This window comes from Aotus nancymaae, unplaced genomic scaffold (genome assembly GCF_030222135.1).
Source record: "Aotus nancymaae isolate 86718 unplaced genomic scaffold, 86718_ANA_hifiasm-v0.15.2.pri h1tg000064l_1, whole genome shotgun sequence".
Taxonomy (NCBI): domain Eukaryota; kingdom Metazoa; phylum Chordata; class Mammalia; order Primates; family Aotidae; genus Aotus; species Aotus nancymaae.
Window position 1 is genome coordinate 8,363,052 of NW_026988479.1, and position 19,758 is coordinate 8,382,809.

The 19,758-nt window shown below is 51.1% G+C and overlaps 1 protein-coding gene across 3 annotated transcripts in view; it reads right to left on the reverse strand.

The window, feature by feature from the left end:
• The window catches only part of FSTL4 (follistatin like 4), a 435,486-nt gene that overhangs the window by 128,028 nt on the left and 287,700 nt on the right, over nucleotides 1-19,758 (reverse strand). For all 3 annotated transcript variants that reach the window (XM_012441992.2, XM_064366315.1, XM_012442064.2), the window contains 2 exons: nucleotides 4,208-4,401; nucleotides 449-572 (listed from right to left, as the gene is read on the reverse strand). In XM_012441992.2, coding sequence (XP_012297415.2) covers nucleotides 449-572; nucleotides 4,208-4,401 — 318 coding nt within the window. The remainder of the gene's footprint in view (nucleotides 1-448; nucleotides 573-4,207; nucleotides 4,402-19,758) is intronic.

The window sequence follows — 19,758 nt, forward strand, 5'->3', positions numbered from 1 at the left end:
ACCTTGGGTAGTCGCTGCTCCCTGCCCCTGCATGGCCAGGCCTCCAGGCCCTCCTGCAGGTTTGTTTTCTCCAGGCAGGGCTCCCCACGTGGCCAGGCCATAGCCTGAGGATATCCCTAAAATCTTCTTCCTTCTCCTTCAGTCATAGAACCCTCCAAAGGGTATTCGCAGCACCCTCACAGCTATGCTTCAATTACAGTCCTGGGCCCCTCAAAGACTGAGAAAAATCTTTATTCAAAAGGAACAGGGTGAGCCCTCCCTGGCCCCATCCACTCTCCATTTAGCCTTTTCTTAAACCTCAGGCTTGCTGCAAAACAGATTCAACAGCTTTCCTCTGTATAAGAAACCAACCTGGGAGACAACCGAGGACAGACCCAGGTACCCGGCAGCATGTTGGTGCAGGAGCACCTGCAGAAATAAGCCCTTTTCCCACTGGAACCCAACTTACGGAAGGCCATGTAGAACTCTCGGAGAGTCAGGGAGCTGTCACTGTTGTAGTCATCAAACCGGAGGAGGTCACCTGGTGAGCAACCGAGTAAGTCTTCATCCAGGTCCTGCTTCTTCAGCACGTGCTGTGGGGTGAGGAGGAGAAAAAGGCCAGAGTCAGGTGAGTTTAGAGTCATGGGCATTGCTGGAAATGACTCAGGCCAAGGGGGAATCCAGGGACAGCTCAGTGGGCCTTGGGGAGCACCTGAAGCTCTTTGGTTTTGTCTTGTCTGACTCTTTCATTTTATGGATGAGAAAACTGGGGCTTGGAGAGGGGAAGTGGCTTTCCCAGGTTCACACAGTGCTTGGGGCAGAGTCTACACTAGAGCCCAGGTCTGTCTTTTCCCTCTCTGGGCAGACAGACCCAGATAGTCTGGGATGGGAATCCTTGAGGTCACCTGCTCTACCTGTGTGCCATTGATGGGGAGAGAGGAGAGAAAAGGTCCCATTAGATAAATCCAGCAAACAGTGGCTGAACTCAGTGTGAGGACCGAGGTCTGCCAGCTTCCAGTTGTGTAGACCTGGAGGTCACTGCTGCATCCATTCACCTACCAGCCCTTACCCATGGCAGGCAATGGTGCCTGGCCACAGCACACTCCCAGACCCCTCCATTCTATTCACCGAGACCTGAGCTTCACCCTGTCCTGCCTGGGACACAGATGACCACCCCTGTAACTCTGGCACGGAGGCTCTTGAGAACTCCTCTCTGGTTATGGTCTGAGCCACAGGACACAGAGGCCTGCCCAGCATGATCAGCCACATGTCGCAAGGTAACTAAGAGTAGAAATTCCAGGCACCCTCACTCAGCTGGAGCTATAGCCAGAGGCCAGTGTGTCTAGAACCGAAGGTCTTGCAAGGAAAATGCTCAGAAGGAAATCTCAGAAGAAAATGATTTTATTTTATTTTGTTGGGGAGTGGGGGGCAGAGGCGTTTTCTCTTTATTTAACATTCTCAGCTTGGTCTGCTGTATTAAAGGCAATTTAATGTGATAACGTTAAAAAAATGACCCTTCACCCAGCAAGTAAGAGTGTTCGATAAAAGGGAGATCAACCATAACGCCTGAGATCAATCTTCCGAAGATGGAGATTTCCCTTTGTCTATTTCTGCATTGGAAATTGCTTAACTTTTTATAGGACTGACGAGTTTTTCCCTAGCACCTTTGATTCAGTGTCAAGGAAAGGCCCACTTTAGCCGGGCTCTGCTTGGCAGATTTATGAAATGGACTTTAACTATATTAAATTTTAAAGAGGAAATCATAGTCCAATTACCATGCTTGTTAATGGCTTCAGGTGCCTCGGGCCATATATCTGCCAGGTTAGAACAAAGTGCCTGGTAAGATTCTGTTACCTGGTGGATACCTGGGAGCCACATGGGCCTGGATACCAAAGGCTCATAGCGACCTCTGTTCAAGACAAGCTGATGCCACCTGCCCTTGGCGCTCCCTGCACGGTAGTTTGAGGAATTGCCAAGTGGTTCTTCCTGCAGGTAGCTGTAACCAATAGGACCTGGGATTTTCCCAGAGCAGCCTGAGTCACCTGTAGGTCCCTGGCTCTGACCCTTGGGGTCTTAGCCAGAGCTGGGGCCTAGTGCTGATGGAGGTGGTGACATGCTGGCAGGGCAGTTGCCCTGGGGGCCATGGGCAGCAAGCCTCCAGGGATGCAGGTCTTGAATGGGCTGCGTGAACCGCTCAGGTATAGATGAGCAGAGCAGAGTCATCTGAGATTCCCATGCTCCCTGGAAGCAGGCTCAGGACCGGCTGGAACGGAGGGCCTACATTCCAGAACTTCTGGTGGCCACTCCTACTAGGGTTCTGTGGGTACCTGCTGTTCCTACAGACCTTGAAAGGACCATGTGGTGCCTCTTGGTGGGAGCCATTCTCCCCAGGGAGATTCTGGGTGCCCTGAGGAGAGCAGGTGCACGCAACTCAGCCTGCCGGGGTTTCATCTCAGTTCCATCATGTCCCAGGCAGTGAACAACTCAGGCAAGTTGTCTGATTTCTTAGGGCCTCAGTTTCATCATCTGAAAATATCTGTGAAGTGGGATGATAGTAGTCCCCTCCTTACAGCAGAGGATGGTGGAAAGATTTAAGGAGGAAATAATAATAATAATAAAAATGATGATGACAACAATACTGATGACTCTCTCCATTGAAACATACCACGTAGCTAGGCACCATGGCTCACGCCTGTAATCCCAGGACTTTGAGAGGCCATGGTGGTGGATCACCTGAGGTCGGGAGTTTGAGACAAGCCTGGCCAATATGGTGAAAACCCATCTCTACTAAAAATACAAAAATTATCCAGGTGTGGTGGTGCAAGCCTGTAATTCTAGCTACTCAGGAGGCTGAGGAGCAAGAATGGCTTAAGCCTTCTTGCTCCTCAGGAGGCTGCAGTGAGTCAAGATTGTGCTACTGCATTCTAGCCAGACTGAGACCCTGTCTAAAAGAAGAGAAAAGAAAAGAAAAGGAACATACCACATGCCAGTCAGCACTCTAAGCCATTCACTGTCTTAGCTCATTTAACCCTCATGATGACCCTATGAGGTTCACAGCTGAACACAGCGGCACAGCAAAGCGAGGTCATCTCCCAAGGTCCACTAGCGCATACATGCTTGACCTCAGGCAGTCTGACCCTAAAGGCTGCATTCTTTGCCACTATCCTACATTACAAAGAACTCTTCTGTGTCTATTAATCATAGGTCAAGGGCCTCACTCAATGCCAAGCACATGGCTCAATGAGTGCTAGGGCACTCCCCACCCTACGGTTCCTAGGCCATGTGTAAGATTTCTTTAAAATGGCATCAAAGGTGGGGACCTGTCTTTAGTGTCCATCCTCTGGGTGGACAGTCTGTGGTCTCCAGAAAAGAGCTGCCCACCACCCCTCACCACCCAGCTTGGGGAGGCTGATCTCACTCTGCTTGCAGAGCTTGCACCTGCCTTATGTGGCTCTAGGGCTCCAGACCCTTAGAAACAAACCAGTAAGCAGAAGTAGGAATGCAGACCCCTCCAGCCCAACCCAGCTTTTCTGCCTTCGGGACCCTACATGCTCCTCCCTGCAACTGACAGAGGCTGTGGCTGTGGCCCCTGTGAGTGAGGTCCCTCTTTCCTTGCTTTCTGTGCTGCAGACGCTAACCAGGTGTCTAGTTAGCTCGACAAAGGACATGTGCGCTGTGTTCAACACTGCAGTCTCCGGGGAGGGAGGCAAACCATAGGGTGTAACGCAGGTGTTTCCCCAGATGAGAACAGGGCTTGGTGGGGGTCCATGGGTAGACACAGGGCTATCTGCAAACAAGCAGGCTGGGGTTTGGGTTCTTGATCTTTGGATACCAAGGAACGGTGATGTCCTAAGGTAGAGGACTTGGGGATTTCCAGTTTATAGCTCCAACGGTGTTCGATGGAAACCAAGCACTGCTTCCTTGTAACATTTTTGCTGAGGAAAGTAAAGGACTCAAGGAAGAAATGATTGATTTCCTAGTTAAAACATCAGAGACCAGGCCCTCTGAAGTGAGTTTTTTGCCAGACAGCTGAGAGGGCTTGAAAGCTTGTTTGTAAATAGTGGCTGAAGGTGGCTGGTGGGAAGAAGAACCTGACCTCATTTTGTTTGTGAGATGTTCTCAGAGGTATTGAACACAACAAGCTCTTAGACACCGGTGCGGGGTGGAGGGTGGGAAATGGCAAACTGGATTCCTCCATAATGTGACTTTCACTGAATGCCATGCCCACCTGAGTCAGTTCAGAGCTGCTGAGGTGGCCATTGCCATCTGCATCTAAGTCCCTGAACAGAGACTCCACAAGGAGGCGCTTCTGGGAGGCAGGGTCTTGTCTGCTGTCTCCTTCTGGGAGTGCCTGCAGGCGGGTCTGGAGCGCCAGAAGGACATTCTTCAAGCGGGCATAGCCGGCCATGGTGCACGTGTCACCTGAAAGAGAAGATGAGGTTATTATAGTGAGACTTATTCCATGGTCTTGAGAGAACGTTCTTGCCATTTGTCCACTCATCCATTCCACCCACAAATAGTCACAGGGCATTTACTACGTGCAGCGCACAGTGCAGCTGTAGTCGATAGGATTTGCCTGTGCTCTGCCCACCAATCCATTCCATAAATATTGATTGAACATGGAACGCATGCTACACATGATGCAAATACTGGAGGGAACCTTGTTTGTCCATCTGATAAATATTTATTGAGCACCTACTACAAGCCAGACTAGAGTGAGTGCCAGATGGAATGGGAAATTCTTCCAGCAGAATTTATAGAGGTAGCTCCACAGAGGCTTAAGCCGCCCCCAATTCCATTTTGTAATAGCTGGTTTTTGCCTTAATCCTACCTTAAAGGCTGCTTTTGAATACTTGGCCTCCTAGATTAGGGAGTTTTAGTTAACAGGACTAATAAGCCCAGCTTATGTTAATTAGGTACCCTCCCAGAGCTAGATTACTTCAAAACAAACATGTACACAAGTCTATGACCAAGAAACAAAAGGAAGCTCTACAACGTTCAAACTGAAGTACACAGCTTGTTTTATCCCAGGCATGCTTGCTGAACGGCATCAAACGGTGCAGTGTTTGGGCAGGTGAGGCCTGGGGTGCATTGCAGCATGGCGTAGTTTATCTTGCTGGTGATGGGGCTACTAGGATGGACACCACGCAGGGCACAGCCCATCCACTGGGGCTGCAGGAGGGTTAGCAGAGAGGGCAGCTGCTCCAGCCAGCCCCACTTCCCATCTCCCCGGGGGATGAGTACTCCCGGCGCCTGGCTTTGCTGAATCCTGGAGAATGGGCATGGGCTCCTCACTGACCATTCCAGGTTGAAGGCCAATGGGTTGCTGGAGCCTAGGGCTCTTCTCCTTAATTCCAAAGCCAGTTTAGGGTCTGAGGTAATGGCCCAGAGTTGGAGAGTCAATAGGAAGAAGTGCTGGAGAGAGCATGGGCTCTGAGGTCCCCTGGGTTTGAGCTCCAGGTTTGCTGTCATCAGGCATGTAGCCTTGGGTGGGGTGCCTCAGTGATCTCATCTGGGAAGCAGAGATGCCAGTGTCTCCCACGTGGGGTTGTTACGAGGACTAAATAACATGGGCATATACAGGGCTTTGCACTGGTGTGGTACCCAGTAGGGGCTCATAATATAGCTGCTGTCTCCCTTGTCATTATGGGAACCGCATTTACTGAAGAGCAACCATCAGGGAAGCCACTTGGGGGAAAGGGATGATGGGAAACTCTGTCTGTTTCTCTCTTCCTTCCTTCCTCTTTTCCTCCCTCATTCCCTTCCTCCTTCCCTCCCTTGATAAGTCTGGACAGCCCAACCACTTTTTCTTGTGCTTGTTTGTATTTCTAGATTTTCTTCCAATTTGGGGTCAATTGATTTCCGTCAGAAACAGATGCCCATTACCATTTCCTCCTGCATGTTTATTTAGAAAAAAATCGATTGTTGTGTTCAATATAATCAGATCTATTTGCTCTCTGGGAGTCTTAGTGCTCTGACAAGAACGCCTCTCTCCCGCCCCCCACCTTGCTCGCATCCCTCTTTTGCCTGGTAGGATATTGATTCCTGGGAGTTCTTGGGGCCTCCAGTTGGCAAACCCAATTCTCAAGTCTGTAGAGCTACATGGTATTGAAAATAGTGACTTTGTCCCCCTACAAACTTGCTGGGTTTTTCCTTTTTCTGGGCCTGGATAAAGATCAGTTTTGGGGAAGGGGAGGAACAGTTTTGCCCCAGTCTAGCTCCTCACTCCCTGAAAGAAGCTGAAATTTGGTCCTGGCAAATGGACCAGAAGTTGGGGTACAGAATGAAAGAGGAGGTGGGGCTGGTTGCTGGGGTAAATGGTGATGGATGTGTGCCTGTGTGGAGGGTCTGCAGGAGCCAGCACTGGGGGTGCCCCCAGGACTTCCCGAAGGGGGAGCATTTATACCCAGATACTGAAAAACTGATGTACACAGCAGGTGGATATGGTGTCGAGAAGAGGCTGTCCTCAGATACGCTGGTGGGCAATGGGGCTCCGGAGAGCATGTCGCAGCAGGGCCACCTAAAGGTGAGGCCAGGCTGGGTCAGAGGGCAGGATGCCTCATCCTCGCAGGTCCCCCAACCTTCCTCCTGGACCTTGGTGGGGCATAAACCACTTCTGACCTATCTGCTGCCCTGGGCAAGATTCCCTTCTGGGAGCTTCTTGTTTCATCTCAGGACCCCATTGGGCAGTCTGGCCCAGGCATGGAGAGTGCCCTGGGAGTTCTTGGGGTCACCATCTGGCAAACCCAATTCTCAAGTTCATAGAGCTACATGGTGTAGCTGGGGTCCCCCTGTGAGCAGGGGTCTGCAGCTAGACAACACCTCCAACACTGGCAGGCAGGGGAAACCATCCAGGTGGGTCTTGCTGGGATGGAAGTGGGGTGCTGTGGCATCCTCCCTGGCTCTGGCCCTCCTCACATCCTCACAGCTCCTTGTGAGCTTAGACTTCTGGCTCCTTCACCCTGGCAACTGCCCAGCAGACATCTTCCAGTCAGGAAGGTATGTGCATGTCTAGAAGTCAATCATCTGAGGGAAAGGGGTGGGTCCCCCAGGTCTCCAGCATCAGCTCTCTGAGCCCATGGTCCTGCCCCTTGCAAGGGCCCACACTGGCCAGGCCCCTGCCCTCCTTGTACCAGTGTTTATTTACACACTGTGTGCCCAAAGGTGGGCAGCTTCCAGTCCTGGGCACTGTGGTTGCCTGTGGCAGGAGGCCAAGGGAGGGATGCTCAGGATGAGAACTGTCGGATGAGGAGTTGTGGGAGGAGGCGGAGGGAAGAGCACACCCAGCGCAGGACTGTGTGTGCAGGAGCCGCCATGCAGCATCTGGAGACTGGAGAAAGCTGGTGTGGCTGGGCTGGAGGGGCTGAGTCAGACGGAGAGTGAAACAAGACAGGCAGGAGAGGGCAGTGGGGTGACCCAGGCAGAGCCTCCACGGCTGTGGGGAAGTGTGGGCACTGCGGCAGGATGCCGGCACCACACATCACACTGTTGAAAACTTCCTTTGTCCTTTCTTTCCTTTACTGAGGGCACTCTATGCCCGGGCTGAGCTTGTCACTGAGGTCCTGAGAGGAACCAAGGGACTCCAGGAAGGGAATCTTAAATCCTTCTTTATCCCAGGAGCAATCATGCTTTAAATAAGTTGCAAGAGAGAACTTTGCCCAAACTCAAATCAGGTCATTTGTCTGAAATTTCTGAGCTCCTCTGGTGCCCGATAGCACTGGGGAAGGGCCGTGGACACTGCAGGAAAGGTGGCCTTGGTGAGGACTCTGCTGCTGTGCAGGTGAACACTCGAGATTCCAAAGTCCAAACTCTCTTTCTGGGAAAAGCCTTTTGGTGCTTCATCTCCAAGGGCTGCCCTCTTGGTTGCTCCCTGCCTTCACTCCCTGCCTCTGTCATCCGAATTCCATCCGGCTGGAGGTGGGGTGGGGGAAGGAAACTTCCTTCCTTGCCTTCTTCCAGCCCCCAGAGGCAGAGGCCTCAAAGCTGCAGCCTCCCAGGATAGCTCAGTCTCCCGGGATGGCTCTCCTCCCCACAGCAGGCCTTGGCTTCCAGGATGGGTATCTTCCTAGCAAGATGTGTCAAAGTCATAGGTTACCAAATTCCAGTTTTATTTTTTCCATTCCTGCCCCCAGCTGGTTTCACTGTGGGGCCAGATAGGAGTGACTCAGCTGTGTGGAGCACTGGGCATTTTGGACACCACTGGACATGGTCTTCAGCTAAAGCTCCCTCCCCCGCTTCCAGCCTCAAACATTTGTCTGATTCTAAAAGAAATACATGCCTATCAAAGAACCACTTGGAAAGTGCAAATGAGTAAAAAGAAAGAGAAAATAAACCATCCCGAAATCCACCTCTCAGAGGTAGCTGCTGTCAACACGTTGCTGGCCAGAAGCGAAGCTGGGCCCTCTGCACGGGTGACCCTGAGCCCATGATTGAAGTGAGCTCTTCCACCTAGTCCAGCCCTCACCTGCTGGGCGGACGCTGAGGTCTGTTTTCTGATCTTCTGTTCTCAAGTTCCGATCATTTTGGGCAAGAAAGTGTTAATACCCAAGGTTCATGTCTTTCTTATCTTCACACCGGTCATCCCTGCCCACGTGCCCAGCAATTCCACACTGGTGACTGCAAGAGGTAGGGGGTGTGGGCGGAGGTGGAGGGATGACTTCAGCAGCACTGACCACTGGGCATGCTCCTGCCCTGGAGCTTGGCATTGACTGCTTCTCACGGCTGGAGTGCTCTTCACCCAAATCTCTATCTGGTGTACTCATCTTGGCCTCTGCTTAAAAATCGATGACCTAAGCTGGCACCCCTCACCTCCATCACTGCCTGTGCCCTGACCCTGTGTGTTTGGGGCCTGGCTCCCAGGGAGGGAGGGAGTCAGAGCTCTCCAGACAAAGGCAGGGCCAGTTTTAGCCTTGGCCCACAGGATACTTGGCTCCTTCAGAGGGAAGGTCCTTGAGGTGTGTGGCAGAAGCTTGGGGACCACCACACCCCTCCCTGGTGCCCCTGTGGGTGATGGTCAAGATGATGTTGAGAATGACAGTGGCCAGGAGGAGCCTTGAGCCAGGGCCCAGATCCCATTGCCAGGGCCTCTCCAGCTCAGCCTGGGATGGGGAGACTCGGAATACAGTTGAACTTCTGTGTTGACTAATCCAGAGGCGTGACTCTTCCAGAGAGAAGGTGGGATGCTTGTATATAACCTTGAGGTCTGTGTCTTGAACGAGGCTCAGCAAGGGCTGCCAGGTTGGGACCTGCAGGGGACCTGCTTCATGAGAGGGTAGGACCGCCGTGATTTGGACTGCAGAGGTTTCTGCCCACATGTTTGGAAAGTCATTTCAGTGTTTCCTCTGAGTCTTGCTGGTTTCCAGGTAAAGAGAAATTTGTGTTGTCATAAATGTGGGGATTTTGTTTTTGCCTTTGTGGTAGCGTTGGCTAGGTCAAGCCTTATGGTGAGGCTTAGAGAGTTTCAGGGATGTCCCCTCCATAGCTGGAAACTCCCTGTGCTCTGAACACCGTTGCCCTTTCTCAAGCTGCCCCACCTCCTTCTTCCTGTCTTCAGGCCCGACCCGCCATCTGTAGGAAGGCTGTCTACTTACACACAGACACACACACACACACACACACACACACACACACACACACACACACACACAGAGTACTGCCTTCTCCTTCTCCCTGCTATGAAATCCTTTCTGGGTGAGGCTTGCCCCAGCCTTAGTTTGGGCTCCCCTAAAGCAGTCCCTGAGATGAGGCTCGAGGGGCAAGTGGCATATTTGAAGATGATCCCAAGAAGTGCTAGAAGGAACAGGAAGTGAGACTGGGAAGGGAGAAAAGCCAACAAAGGGTGCACTCATGAGTGGGTTGTCACTGTGGACAATGGGGGTTCGATCTCACGGGGGACCTCAGAGGCACTGTGTAGAGCACACCTCAGAATTGCCCCATTGAGATGGGAGGGAGCCGGGATATTTTTCTACCGACTTCCATCCCTATTAGCTGAGGTTGCTCCTGGAGGAATTAATCACCTCCAGATAGCAGCTCTGGACCTCCCAAATGAGGATGAGCACTCGCCTGAGACTAGAAAATGCCCTCAGGCTGAAGATGCAGGTGCCTGGGATTGGAGGCTCTTGGCAAGTGTTATGGGGAATCATCCACCCAAGCTGCACATCACCTCTGGGGTTGACTGAGGGAAACTGGATGGGCTGCTGCTACGTCCCCTCAATGGGATTACATGTTCTGAGCAGTTCCCCATGCAGCATTACAGTATTAAATGCTTGTTGAATGAGAGGGCCAGAGTCCTGTGGCTCCAGGGAAGACTGTCTCATGCAAGAAGCAGCCAGGGTGAGGGGCTCAGCCTGTAACAACCTTGTCTGAGGTCTTCAGGTGCAGACAGACTTCATCATAGGCTGCCATGTCTACCTGATACCAACACTGCTAATGACAGTCACCACAAGGCCAGACAGAGCGCTGGACGGGGATCAGGAGACCATCTGCCTTTAGCTGTGAGACCTTAGGAAAGGTGTTCACTCCCCTGCCCTTCCTACTTCTACTCCCTATCTTAAAATGGGGATAACAATAGCCTCTGACTGCCTTCCAGGGTCATGACACAGAAGGAGATGTGAGAGGACTTAGTAAGTGGCTGGCCAGGCCTGGGGGCTTCTCTCGGTGAGATGGGCTGGAAGCCCCACGTGGAGGGTATGGCTCATTTGTCTTTGTCCCCTTTACTGTGGGGCCTGGGACAGGCTGGCAACTAAATCTGTGCTCATGGCTAAACAGGAGAGAAAACGTGTCCTGACCCTCTCCCTCCGCCCCACCGCCAGTGCGCAGGCCCCGTCGGGGGCTTCTCAGGGAGGGAGGGTGCAGGTCCCGGGCAGCCTGACACTGTCAGCATCACTGACAGGCCCTGCGAAGGGCCTGACCACCTTCCTGCCAGCCCAGGTGCCCTCCATGCTTCAGGGCCGCCCTGGCCAGCCCCTGGCCCTGGCCTCGGGCTCCTTGCCAGCACATGCGTGGGGCTCCTTTTGCTCCCAGACCAAGCCTGCTTTGGCAGATAAAATATTGATCAGCCTGCCGAGGAGCCCAGAGTGTGATCCTATTTTCATGTCAGAACTTGGTAATGAACTACATTTATCAAGCCTGTTCTCCATGAGAAAGGTCAGTCGCAGATCCGGCTAAGTTGTTATGACACCTCATTAATCTAGTTCCCTCAATAATTGTCCCTCTTTGAAGATTCTAATGTTCTCCCATTCCCACCGCACTCCCTCTGCACAGAGGAAGATGATTATAGCAGGAGCACAGGCACATCCGCATTTAATTTTTGAGCAAAGGGAGATAGGAAGCAGGTAGCAGTCTCTGGAATTAAATGTCCATCAAAGAAACACTTTCTATTGCAAAACAAAGGGAAGCAGGGGAGACATTGTAAATATTCCATCAGCCACTTGTGCCTCTGCCAGACTGCACTCAAAGGGACCATCTTCATTCTATGGCAGGTGAACTCCTGTTAAAGGTGTGGGTGGGGCTGGGAGACTCCGAAGAGTCAAGGGGAGGGAGGTGTGCAATGTGGGCAAAGGGGAAGGTGCTACATAGGCCGCCGGGAGCTCAGGTTCTGAGAGAGAGACAGGCCACGTGGTCAAGGCACAGGCCTTGGCTCCCAGGCGCCTGCATGGTGGTGGGGTGGGAAAGTGGGCTGTCTCTTGCTGCCCCATCCTACTCTCTCATTGCAAGGTATTTCCTCACCGAGTCCTTCAGCCTCTCTTGCCTAACACACCAACCCTGCCTAACGGGGGCCCTCGTGTGCTGCCCTGTGTGTGCTCTCTCACCAGCCTTCGCTAGCCTTTAACTTCTGTGACTTTTTCATCCACTGTGGATCGCCAGCCTCCCTGTTAGACTGTGAGCTCCTCCAGGGCAAGGTACCCCCAGTACTCACACATAGAATGGGCTCATTCAGGATCTGTTGCCCATATGACTGTGGAAGATGGGTGGCAGGTGGGCTTGCAGAGTGGCTACAGCCTTGCCCTGAGGAAGGGACAATCCTAGCCACCCTGCACCATGGTGACAGGTCTGGATCTTAGGAATGGGCTGGTGCCTGAGTCGACCATCATGTCAGTTCCCTAGAGGGCATGCTGACCACGCGGTACATGTGGCCATGCTCACTGAAGCTCAAACCTCCATATTTCACCCAGTGGGGATACCACAAAACCTGCAATGCTGGCCCCATGGAGTGAACTCCAGCATGGCCAGTTGGGGGTGGGGCAAGGTGGTCTCTGGACACTAGGTTGCATAGAAGTGTGGTGGGCACAAGGTACCTGCCTGGGAATTGCTTCTGGAGAGGAGGATGAATAAAGCTTCTGCCCTCTTGTCCTGGCATTGCTGGTCAGGACTGCCCTGGATCACCCTGCAGAGAGGCCACCCAGGAAAGGAGGCTTGTGGGTGAATTTGGCTATGGCACAGCTTCAGGAAAGATCCGGTCCTTTGCCCTGGCTCTGATCAGTAAATGAGCAGAGCCAACCCTGTGGACCATCTGTGTGCTTGGGGACAGCTTTATACACAGACAGAATGTGGGGTGAAGGTACGTTGGGGGAATCCCCAGGCCACTGTAAGACTCCAGCCCCGTGAGTCTCCAGGGTGCTGGAATTTCCTGTCCTGGGGGTCACTCCACACTCAAGAGTCCCCCTTTGAAGAATATCCAAAGTGTACTGGAGAGGGGAATGCAGGACATGGATTAACATCATGAAAGAGCTCAGCCGCCATAATGGAAGCAATCCCTTTGGGGAAGGAGGCATGGACCTAGGAGCAAGGGCATGGGGAGAAAAGACTTGCTTGGGTGGGGGATGGAAGGTCTGCTCTGAATGCCAACAAATGCGGTGTGGATCTCTCTTTCCAAACCAGACGCAGACCCTCCCTGCAGAAACCATATAGTAGCCAGCCACTCTCTGAAGCTGCGCCCTCTGGGCTCCAGCCCCTCTTCAACCTGGCAGGGTGGCCAGAGGTTGGATTCCCAATCCTCACCTGAGAAACGCCCAGAGAGGCTCAGGGGAGAGACAGGATGTGCCCGCATCCTCTTGGCTGCCTGCCCCCCAGATATTAGCAACACTGGTTCCCACACTTTCCCCATCAGCCTGATAAGTCATATCACGTGCTGCTCCAGCAAAGCTTTGATCTTCACCACCAAAGCAAAAACCTGGCTTAATTGTCTGGCACCCACATCATAGCAGAGTGTGGCTGCGTTACATGGGCCTCAGTTGCGATGTGTCATTCTGAGGTCTATTTTGAAACTGCTAAGCTGTGCAAAGAACAAGCAGCATTTTACTCCCAGATCTAATTTAGGAGCCGCCGTAACTTTGCTGGAGTTTAGCTTAAGAGGAACAGATGTTTAACTTGATGTAAATTCATGAACATTAACAATCTTTCTGCTGCCATTTCTGGGAAAATTCAATTAACAATAAATGCCAAAACCAATGGGCTTATCTTTAAGACACATTTTAGCTAACACGACGTCGTTTCACTGACAGTGTTGACTGAGCCACAAAATTCTGAAAATTCCAAGAGATTGTTACACACGCATGAAACAGTCTTCTCACAATCCCCAAACACACAGACAGGTGTACTGGAAGTCATGCTACCTGGTAACCCACTGCCAGCTGTCCTCTGGGGTCTGTGACTTCTGAGTGAATGGGTCACTCTCCCCTCCTCTCAGCATCCTGTGGCTGTGTTTATACCTGTCACTGGCCTAAAGCCACTGGCTACTCCAGCCTTGAAGTCCCTCCCAGTCTGACCACGCTGACTTCCCAGTCCCTGCCCAAAAGCCCGCCCGCAGAGCTTGCTCCCAGGTGTCCCACTCCTGGCAGGCCCTTTCTTCAAATATGACTTTTCTGCCAAGGCCCAGTTCTACAGAGCTGTTTCCATCCATTCCAAACCACACACTCTGGACCTCGGCTCTGTGATCCTGGAGGGCTTTGTCCCTGTCCTGTCTCCTAGACTCAGCTTCCTGCAGCAAGGACTGCTCCCAGTATCTTTGCATCCCTTGGGTGAATAGCTTCACGCTCTTAGAGAACACTGCCAACAGGGACCCATGGTGGGCATCCCTTCACCAGGTGCTGAGGCCTGCCCATGGCCTGGAGGAACTCAGCCCGCCTTCTGTCCCTTCCGTCATTTGGAGCTCTCCCTGGAACACTCCTCACTCCTTAGTCTCAACACCAGAACCAGCAATGAGCCAAATGCACTCATTAGACATTTGGGAAAACTGAGGCCCAGGGTGGGGAAGGGACGTGGCTGTTCCATGCGTCTGACTAGTGGCAGATCCAAGATCAGAACCCAGATCTCCTGACCCTGGTTTTTCAACCACATAACACCGGGGCCTCAGGAACCTCAATGAAGAACCTGTTTACTCTGGCTTTCCCTAGAGGAAGCCCACAACAGGCCTAGCTGAGGAAGAGCAAGGTATGGGAGAGCTGCTATGTTAGTAAAAGTAGCTTTTAGCAGGTTCTCAAACTGTGGTCTGCATCACAATCACTTGGACTATTATTAAAAATGCAAATTCTGAGTCTCACCTCTCGAAGGTCTGCAGGTCCTTACTAGAAGGGCAGCAAGCATGGGGTGACGCCCGGAAAGCTGCACTTTAAGAGTCTCTGCTGATTCTGGCAGATAGTCCACTAAGCACACTTTGGGAAACACAATTTTAGCAAACATGCTTACCTTACCCCTATCGGACAGGGCTCACTTGGCCACCTGGCTTGAGAGCTGAGTGGCTCTCAGGAGGGGCCTGGAAGGGAAAACTACCAGGGATTAAGTCAGAAAGAGAAGCTGGTGACAGTTGGAGGGTACTCGCCTCTTAGCCAAGACTCAGAGACAGAGCCGAGCAGTTCCTTATAACATCCTGGCTCTTGCTTCCATGCAAGGCATGGATGTACTGCTGCCTCTAACTGGGAAACAGAGGCCAGCATAAGGGTTTCAGGGAGAGGAGGGCATGGCTACACGACTGGGCCTGTCTCTTGTTGAGCTGAGCTGAGCCATCACAGGCAGCCGAGTTTACAGTTGAAAGGGTTGGTTCTCTCAAAGGTCACCTGCTGGCATTTGGCCATGCCAAGGTCCTGTAATCCTACACAAGGTTTTTGGTATGTGGGCACTCTAGCAGCCAGGAGCTGGCTGAGGGAAATCAAGTGGTTACAGTTAGATGCAGCCCCTCAACCTCCCAGGATTCAAAGGGGGCCTTGCATCAAGGCTGCCAAACTATTCTCGGTCAGTTTCCATCTGGTCTTTTCCCTGGAGTGTCCATATTTGTCATCTCAGCTAATTTTGAATTTTCTAGGTTAAAGGTACGAGGCTCACTTTGGGACCACAAAGTGAATCTGCATGTTTAAGGCCTGACATGGCCTTTTACCCTGGGTTAAACACACACAAGGCCATGCAGACCTTGTGCCTGGTTCCCCAGCTGTGCTGCACTGGAGCGGATCCAGCCGACTCCAAGACTGGTGGGAATATCTACCTCCACTTGCACCTGAATTTGCAGACAATGCCTTGTCTCAATTTGCACCCCAGCATCAAGTAATTTGAATTAACAAAACCACCCAGACCTTTGTTAGATAAATGGTACATTTGCTCATGAATGCCTGGTTCGACTGATGTTGCTATACAATCTGCTGTCTGACATTTACAATCCTCTCTTTTATTCCTATTAGAGAAAGCAAAATTGGTTGGATTCCTGGGAGAGGGATCCACATATACTTTTTATGGTTGACTGGCACATCTATCAGGTGGCCCCAGAGTGAAAGAGTACTGTTTGAAAACATGAATAAATGCTAAAGCCCTCCTGGCGTTCAGAACTTTATTTTATGGTGTTGTGTTAGTGGAAAACCTCCACCAGCCAGACTCCCTAACAGGTCAGCATTCCTTGTGGAAGGTGGGCAACAGCTCCTTATGAACTCCAGCTCCCCCTCTGCCCTGTCCAGCAGCTCAGCCCTCCTCCCACTCTCCCAGTCACCAGAAGCAGAAGCAGTAGTGCTGGACCGGCGGTCAGTCACCAGGTGGGGAAGTCGGAGAGGATGATGGAGTGTGGGTGCCTTCCTCACCTCCAATTCAATTTTATTAATTTTGTTTCCAAGACTTCCTTAGGAGGCTTCATCCTCCCAAACATCTAACTAAGGGGAAAAGGCCGGCTGTTGAGACAGCAGTAACTTTGCTCAGTGTCAGCGAGGTGACAGTGTCAGTGATGTCCAGAAATGTAGCTACTTTGAGCTTGAACTGCTGTGGTCTTTGAGTGGCCACAAGGCTGAGTGGTGGGCACATCCATAGAGACACGGCAGAGTCTAAGGATGTCACTTCCTCCACAAGTGACCAAGATGAGGGCTACTGGGCCCCAGAGTGAGGCTGATGGGTCAGGCAAAGGGAGCACTTTGCTCCCACATGGACTCATCACACACACAGAGTCTCTACAGACAGTCTCAACAAGGGTAGTGCTGTCCCCAAGAGGCGTTTTGGAATTTTGTGGGGGTGTTTTTGGTTGTCACAATGATTGGGGGCCTTGGTGGCACTTAATGGGTAGGGCCAGGGGTCCTAGTAATCCTGCCCTTGGTGGTACCATCCTGCACAAAAAATTCTGCTGGCCTGGTGTATTAGGGTTCTCTTAGAGGGACAGAATTAATAGGATGCATATACATATATATCCTATTATATATAAAGGGGAGTTTATTAAGTACTAACTTATACTCCCACAAGATCCCACAATAAGCTGTCTGCAAGCTGAGGAGCAAGGAGAGGTAGTCTGAGTCCCAGAACTGAAAAACTTGCAGTCCTATGTTCGAGAGCAGGAAGTATCCAGCACAGGAGAAAGATGAAAGCTGGGAGGCTAGGCTGTCTCTCCTTTTCATGTTTTTCTGCCTTCTTCATATTCACTGGAAGCTGATTAGATTGTGCCCACCAGATTAAGGGTAGATCTGCCTTCCCCAGCCCACTGACTCAAATGTTAATCTCTTTTGGCAACACCCTCACAGACACACCCAGGATTACTTCCTTGTATCCCTCAATCCAATCAAGTTGACATTCAGTATTAACCATCACACCTGGCATCTCATCTGAGTTTTTAAATGTCCCAGTCACGGAAGCGAAACATCTGGTTACTATTACTTAAGCCTAGAATCTAACATTGTTACATAGCATTACAAACCCCCAGGGTTTGGCAAAGGCATTCCAAGGATGCACTTCTGCTGTCAATTGTAAATTGTGTTTACTATTTTATCAAGAATCATTCACCATCTTGGAGAATCCCATCTCCAAAGCAATGACACTTGAATATTTAAATTTTCAACATAACGCACCTGTAACAGGTTCTGTTTGCAGCTGTTATGTTCTTAGGGTTTCATGTGTAGGTGCTGACGTCTGGCCTCCATGAGTGCAGCTCCTGCCCGGATATTTACATACTGAAAGGTTTATTTTATGCTCATCACTTTCCCTGCAGTTTTCCTTTTTATCACATCATGTTAGGCTGTTCTTGCATTGCTATAAAGAAATAGCAGAGTCTGGGTGATTTATAGGAAAAGAGATTTAATTGGGTCACAGTTCTGCAGGCTGTACAGGATGTACAGTGCTGGCATTAGCTTCTAGTGAGGCCTTAGGAAGCTTTTGCTCATGACAGAAGGTGAAGGGGGAGCAAATATCTCACGGGTCAAGAGCAGGGGCAAGAGAGTGGGGAGAGAGGTGCCACACCCTTTTAAACAACCCGGTCTCTTAAGAACTCAGTATGGTGAGGGCATCTCTGAGGACATGGTGCCAAGCCATTCATGAGAAACTGTAAGAGATAGAGAAGTTCTTCAAAGTTTTCATTTTTAAACACTAAAGAATAACCATTCCATATACTATAAATCCTTGCTCACTGTCAGCTTACACAAGCATGTCCAGACAAGTCTGGGTAAGCCCACAGTCCATGCCATTCCTTATTTGGAAACACTTCCTGACCATCTCATGACTAGCTTTCTCTTTTTCTTTGTCCTCTCTCCACTTGCCTGTTTAAGGAAGTTTTTAAATTGTAGGTCAATAGGATCAAGTATAGAATGTGAGGTCCTGTTTCGGCCAGTGGAAACTGGACACAGCAGTAAGGTGGCTGTGTTAGGTTATAAATGTTCCTGTTCCCTTTGTTTGGTTTGGTCTCATGGCAAGATTGCTGGTGAGTGGCACCCTTTCTGCAGAAAGTAAAACTGGCTAGGGACAGATCCAAGATGGCCAATTAGGAGCAGCTCAGGATTGCGGCATCCAGTGAAAACGTGGAGGGTGAGTGGATGCCACTTCCAGATGGATTTTTATTGCCCACAGACCAGGAGATTCCCAGGCGGAGGAGCCCCACTGGTCGCCAGAGCGGCTGTTTTGGCCAGCATGGCTGTTTTGGCCAGGAGCGGTGGTTCTCCGCACAAAATACATGGGTCTGGGCGCTGTTTTAGCTGGCAATTGGAGCTCCTGGGAGACAGAGTCACCCATTTAACTGATAAAAAAGGGGACTGAAACGGGGAGCCAGACCAGGAGATTCCTGGGCAAAAAAGCGCCACGAATCTCAGTGTGGCTGTTTCAGCCAGGGCAGTGGGTCACCGCAGGGGAAATCATACAGATCCTGGTGCCTTTTAAACAGGCGACTGGAACACCTGGGAGACAGAATCTCCCATTCAACTAAAAAAAAAAAAAAAGGGCTCTGAGGCAGGGAGCCAGGTGATCAGGCTCAGCTGGTCCCACTCCCGCAAAAAAACAGCAATCGGAAACGCTCTGGATTGAGAGTTTCACAGCAAGCATAGCTGAACCCGGGACAGTCCAGCTCTGTGGGGGAGGGGCATCCGCCATTACTGAGGCAGTCCACCACTGCTGAGGCAGCCTGCCGTTGCCAAGGCAACCCACCATTACAGAGAGAATCTGCCATTATAGAGGTGATCCGCCATTGCTGAGGCAGTTCTAACTATACCTGTATAAATAGGACTGCAGGGAAGTTCACATGGCAGCTGGGCAGAGCCCACATCAGCTTAGCAAAGCCTCTGCAGGCAGACAGTGACTAGGCTGCCTCCTCTCTGGGCAGGGCAGCCCTGAAAAAAGGCAGCAGCACAACAGAAACTCATAAATAAAGCCCTAACTCCCCGGGACAGAGCACCTGGGGGAAAAAGAAAGGGGGGGTGGTTTATGAGTTCTGCTGCAGCAGACTTAAATGTACCTGCCCAGCAGCTCTGAATGAACAACAGAGCTCACAGCTCAGCACTTGAGCTCCTATAAAGGACAGACTGTCTCCTCAAGCAGCTCCCTGACCCCTGTATATCCAAAGAGTCACCTCATAAAGGAGAGCTCAGACTGACATCTAGCAGGTATCTTTCTGGGACAAAGATAGCAGAAGAAGAAACTGGCAGCAACCCTTACTGTTCTGCAGCCGCTGCAGGTGATCCCCAGGCAAGCAGGGCCTGGAGTGGACCTCCAGCAGTCCTACAGCAGAGGGGCCAGAGTGTTAGAAGGAAAACTAAGAAACAGAAAGAAATAACTTCATCATCAACAAACTGGACATCCACTCAGAAACCCAATCTGAAAGTCAACAACTACAAAGATGACAGGTGGATAAATCCACAAAGATGGGAAGAAACCAGTGCAAAAAGGATGAAAACACTCAAATCCAGAATGCTTCTCCTCCTACAAGGGATCACAACTCCTCACCAGCAAGGGAACAAGGCTGGATGGAGAATGAGTGTGATGAATTGACAGAATCAGGCTTCAGAAGGTGAGTAATAAGAAACTTCTGTGAGCTAAAAGAACATGTTCTAACCCAATGCAAAG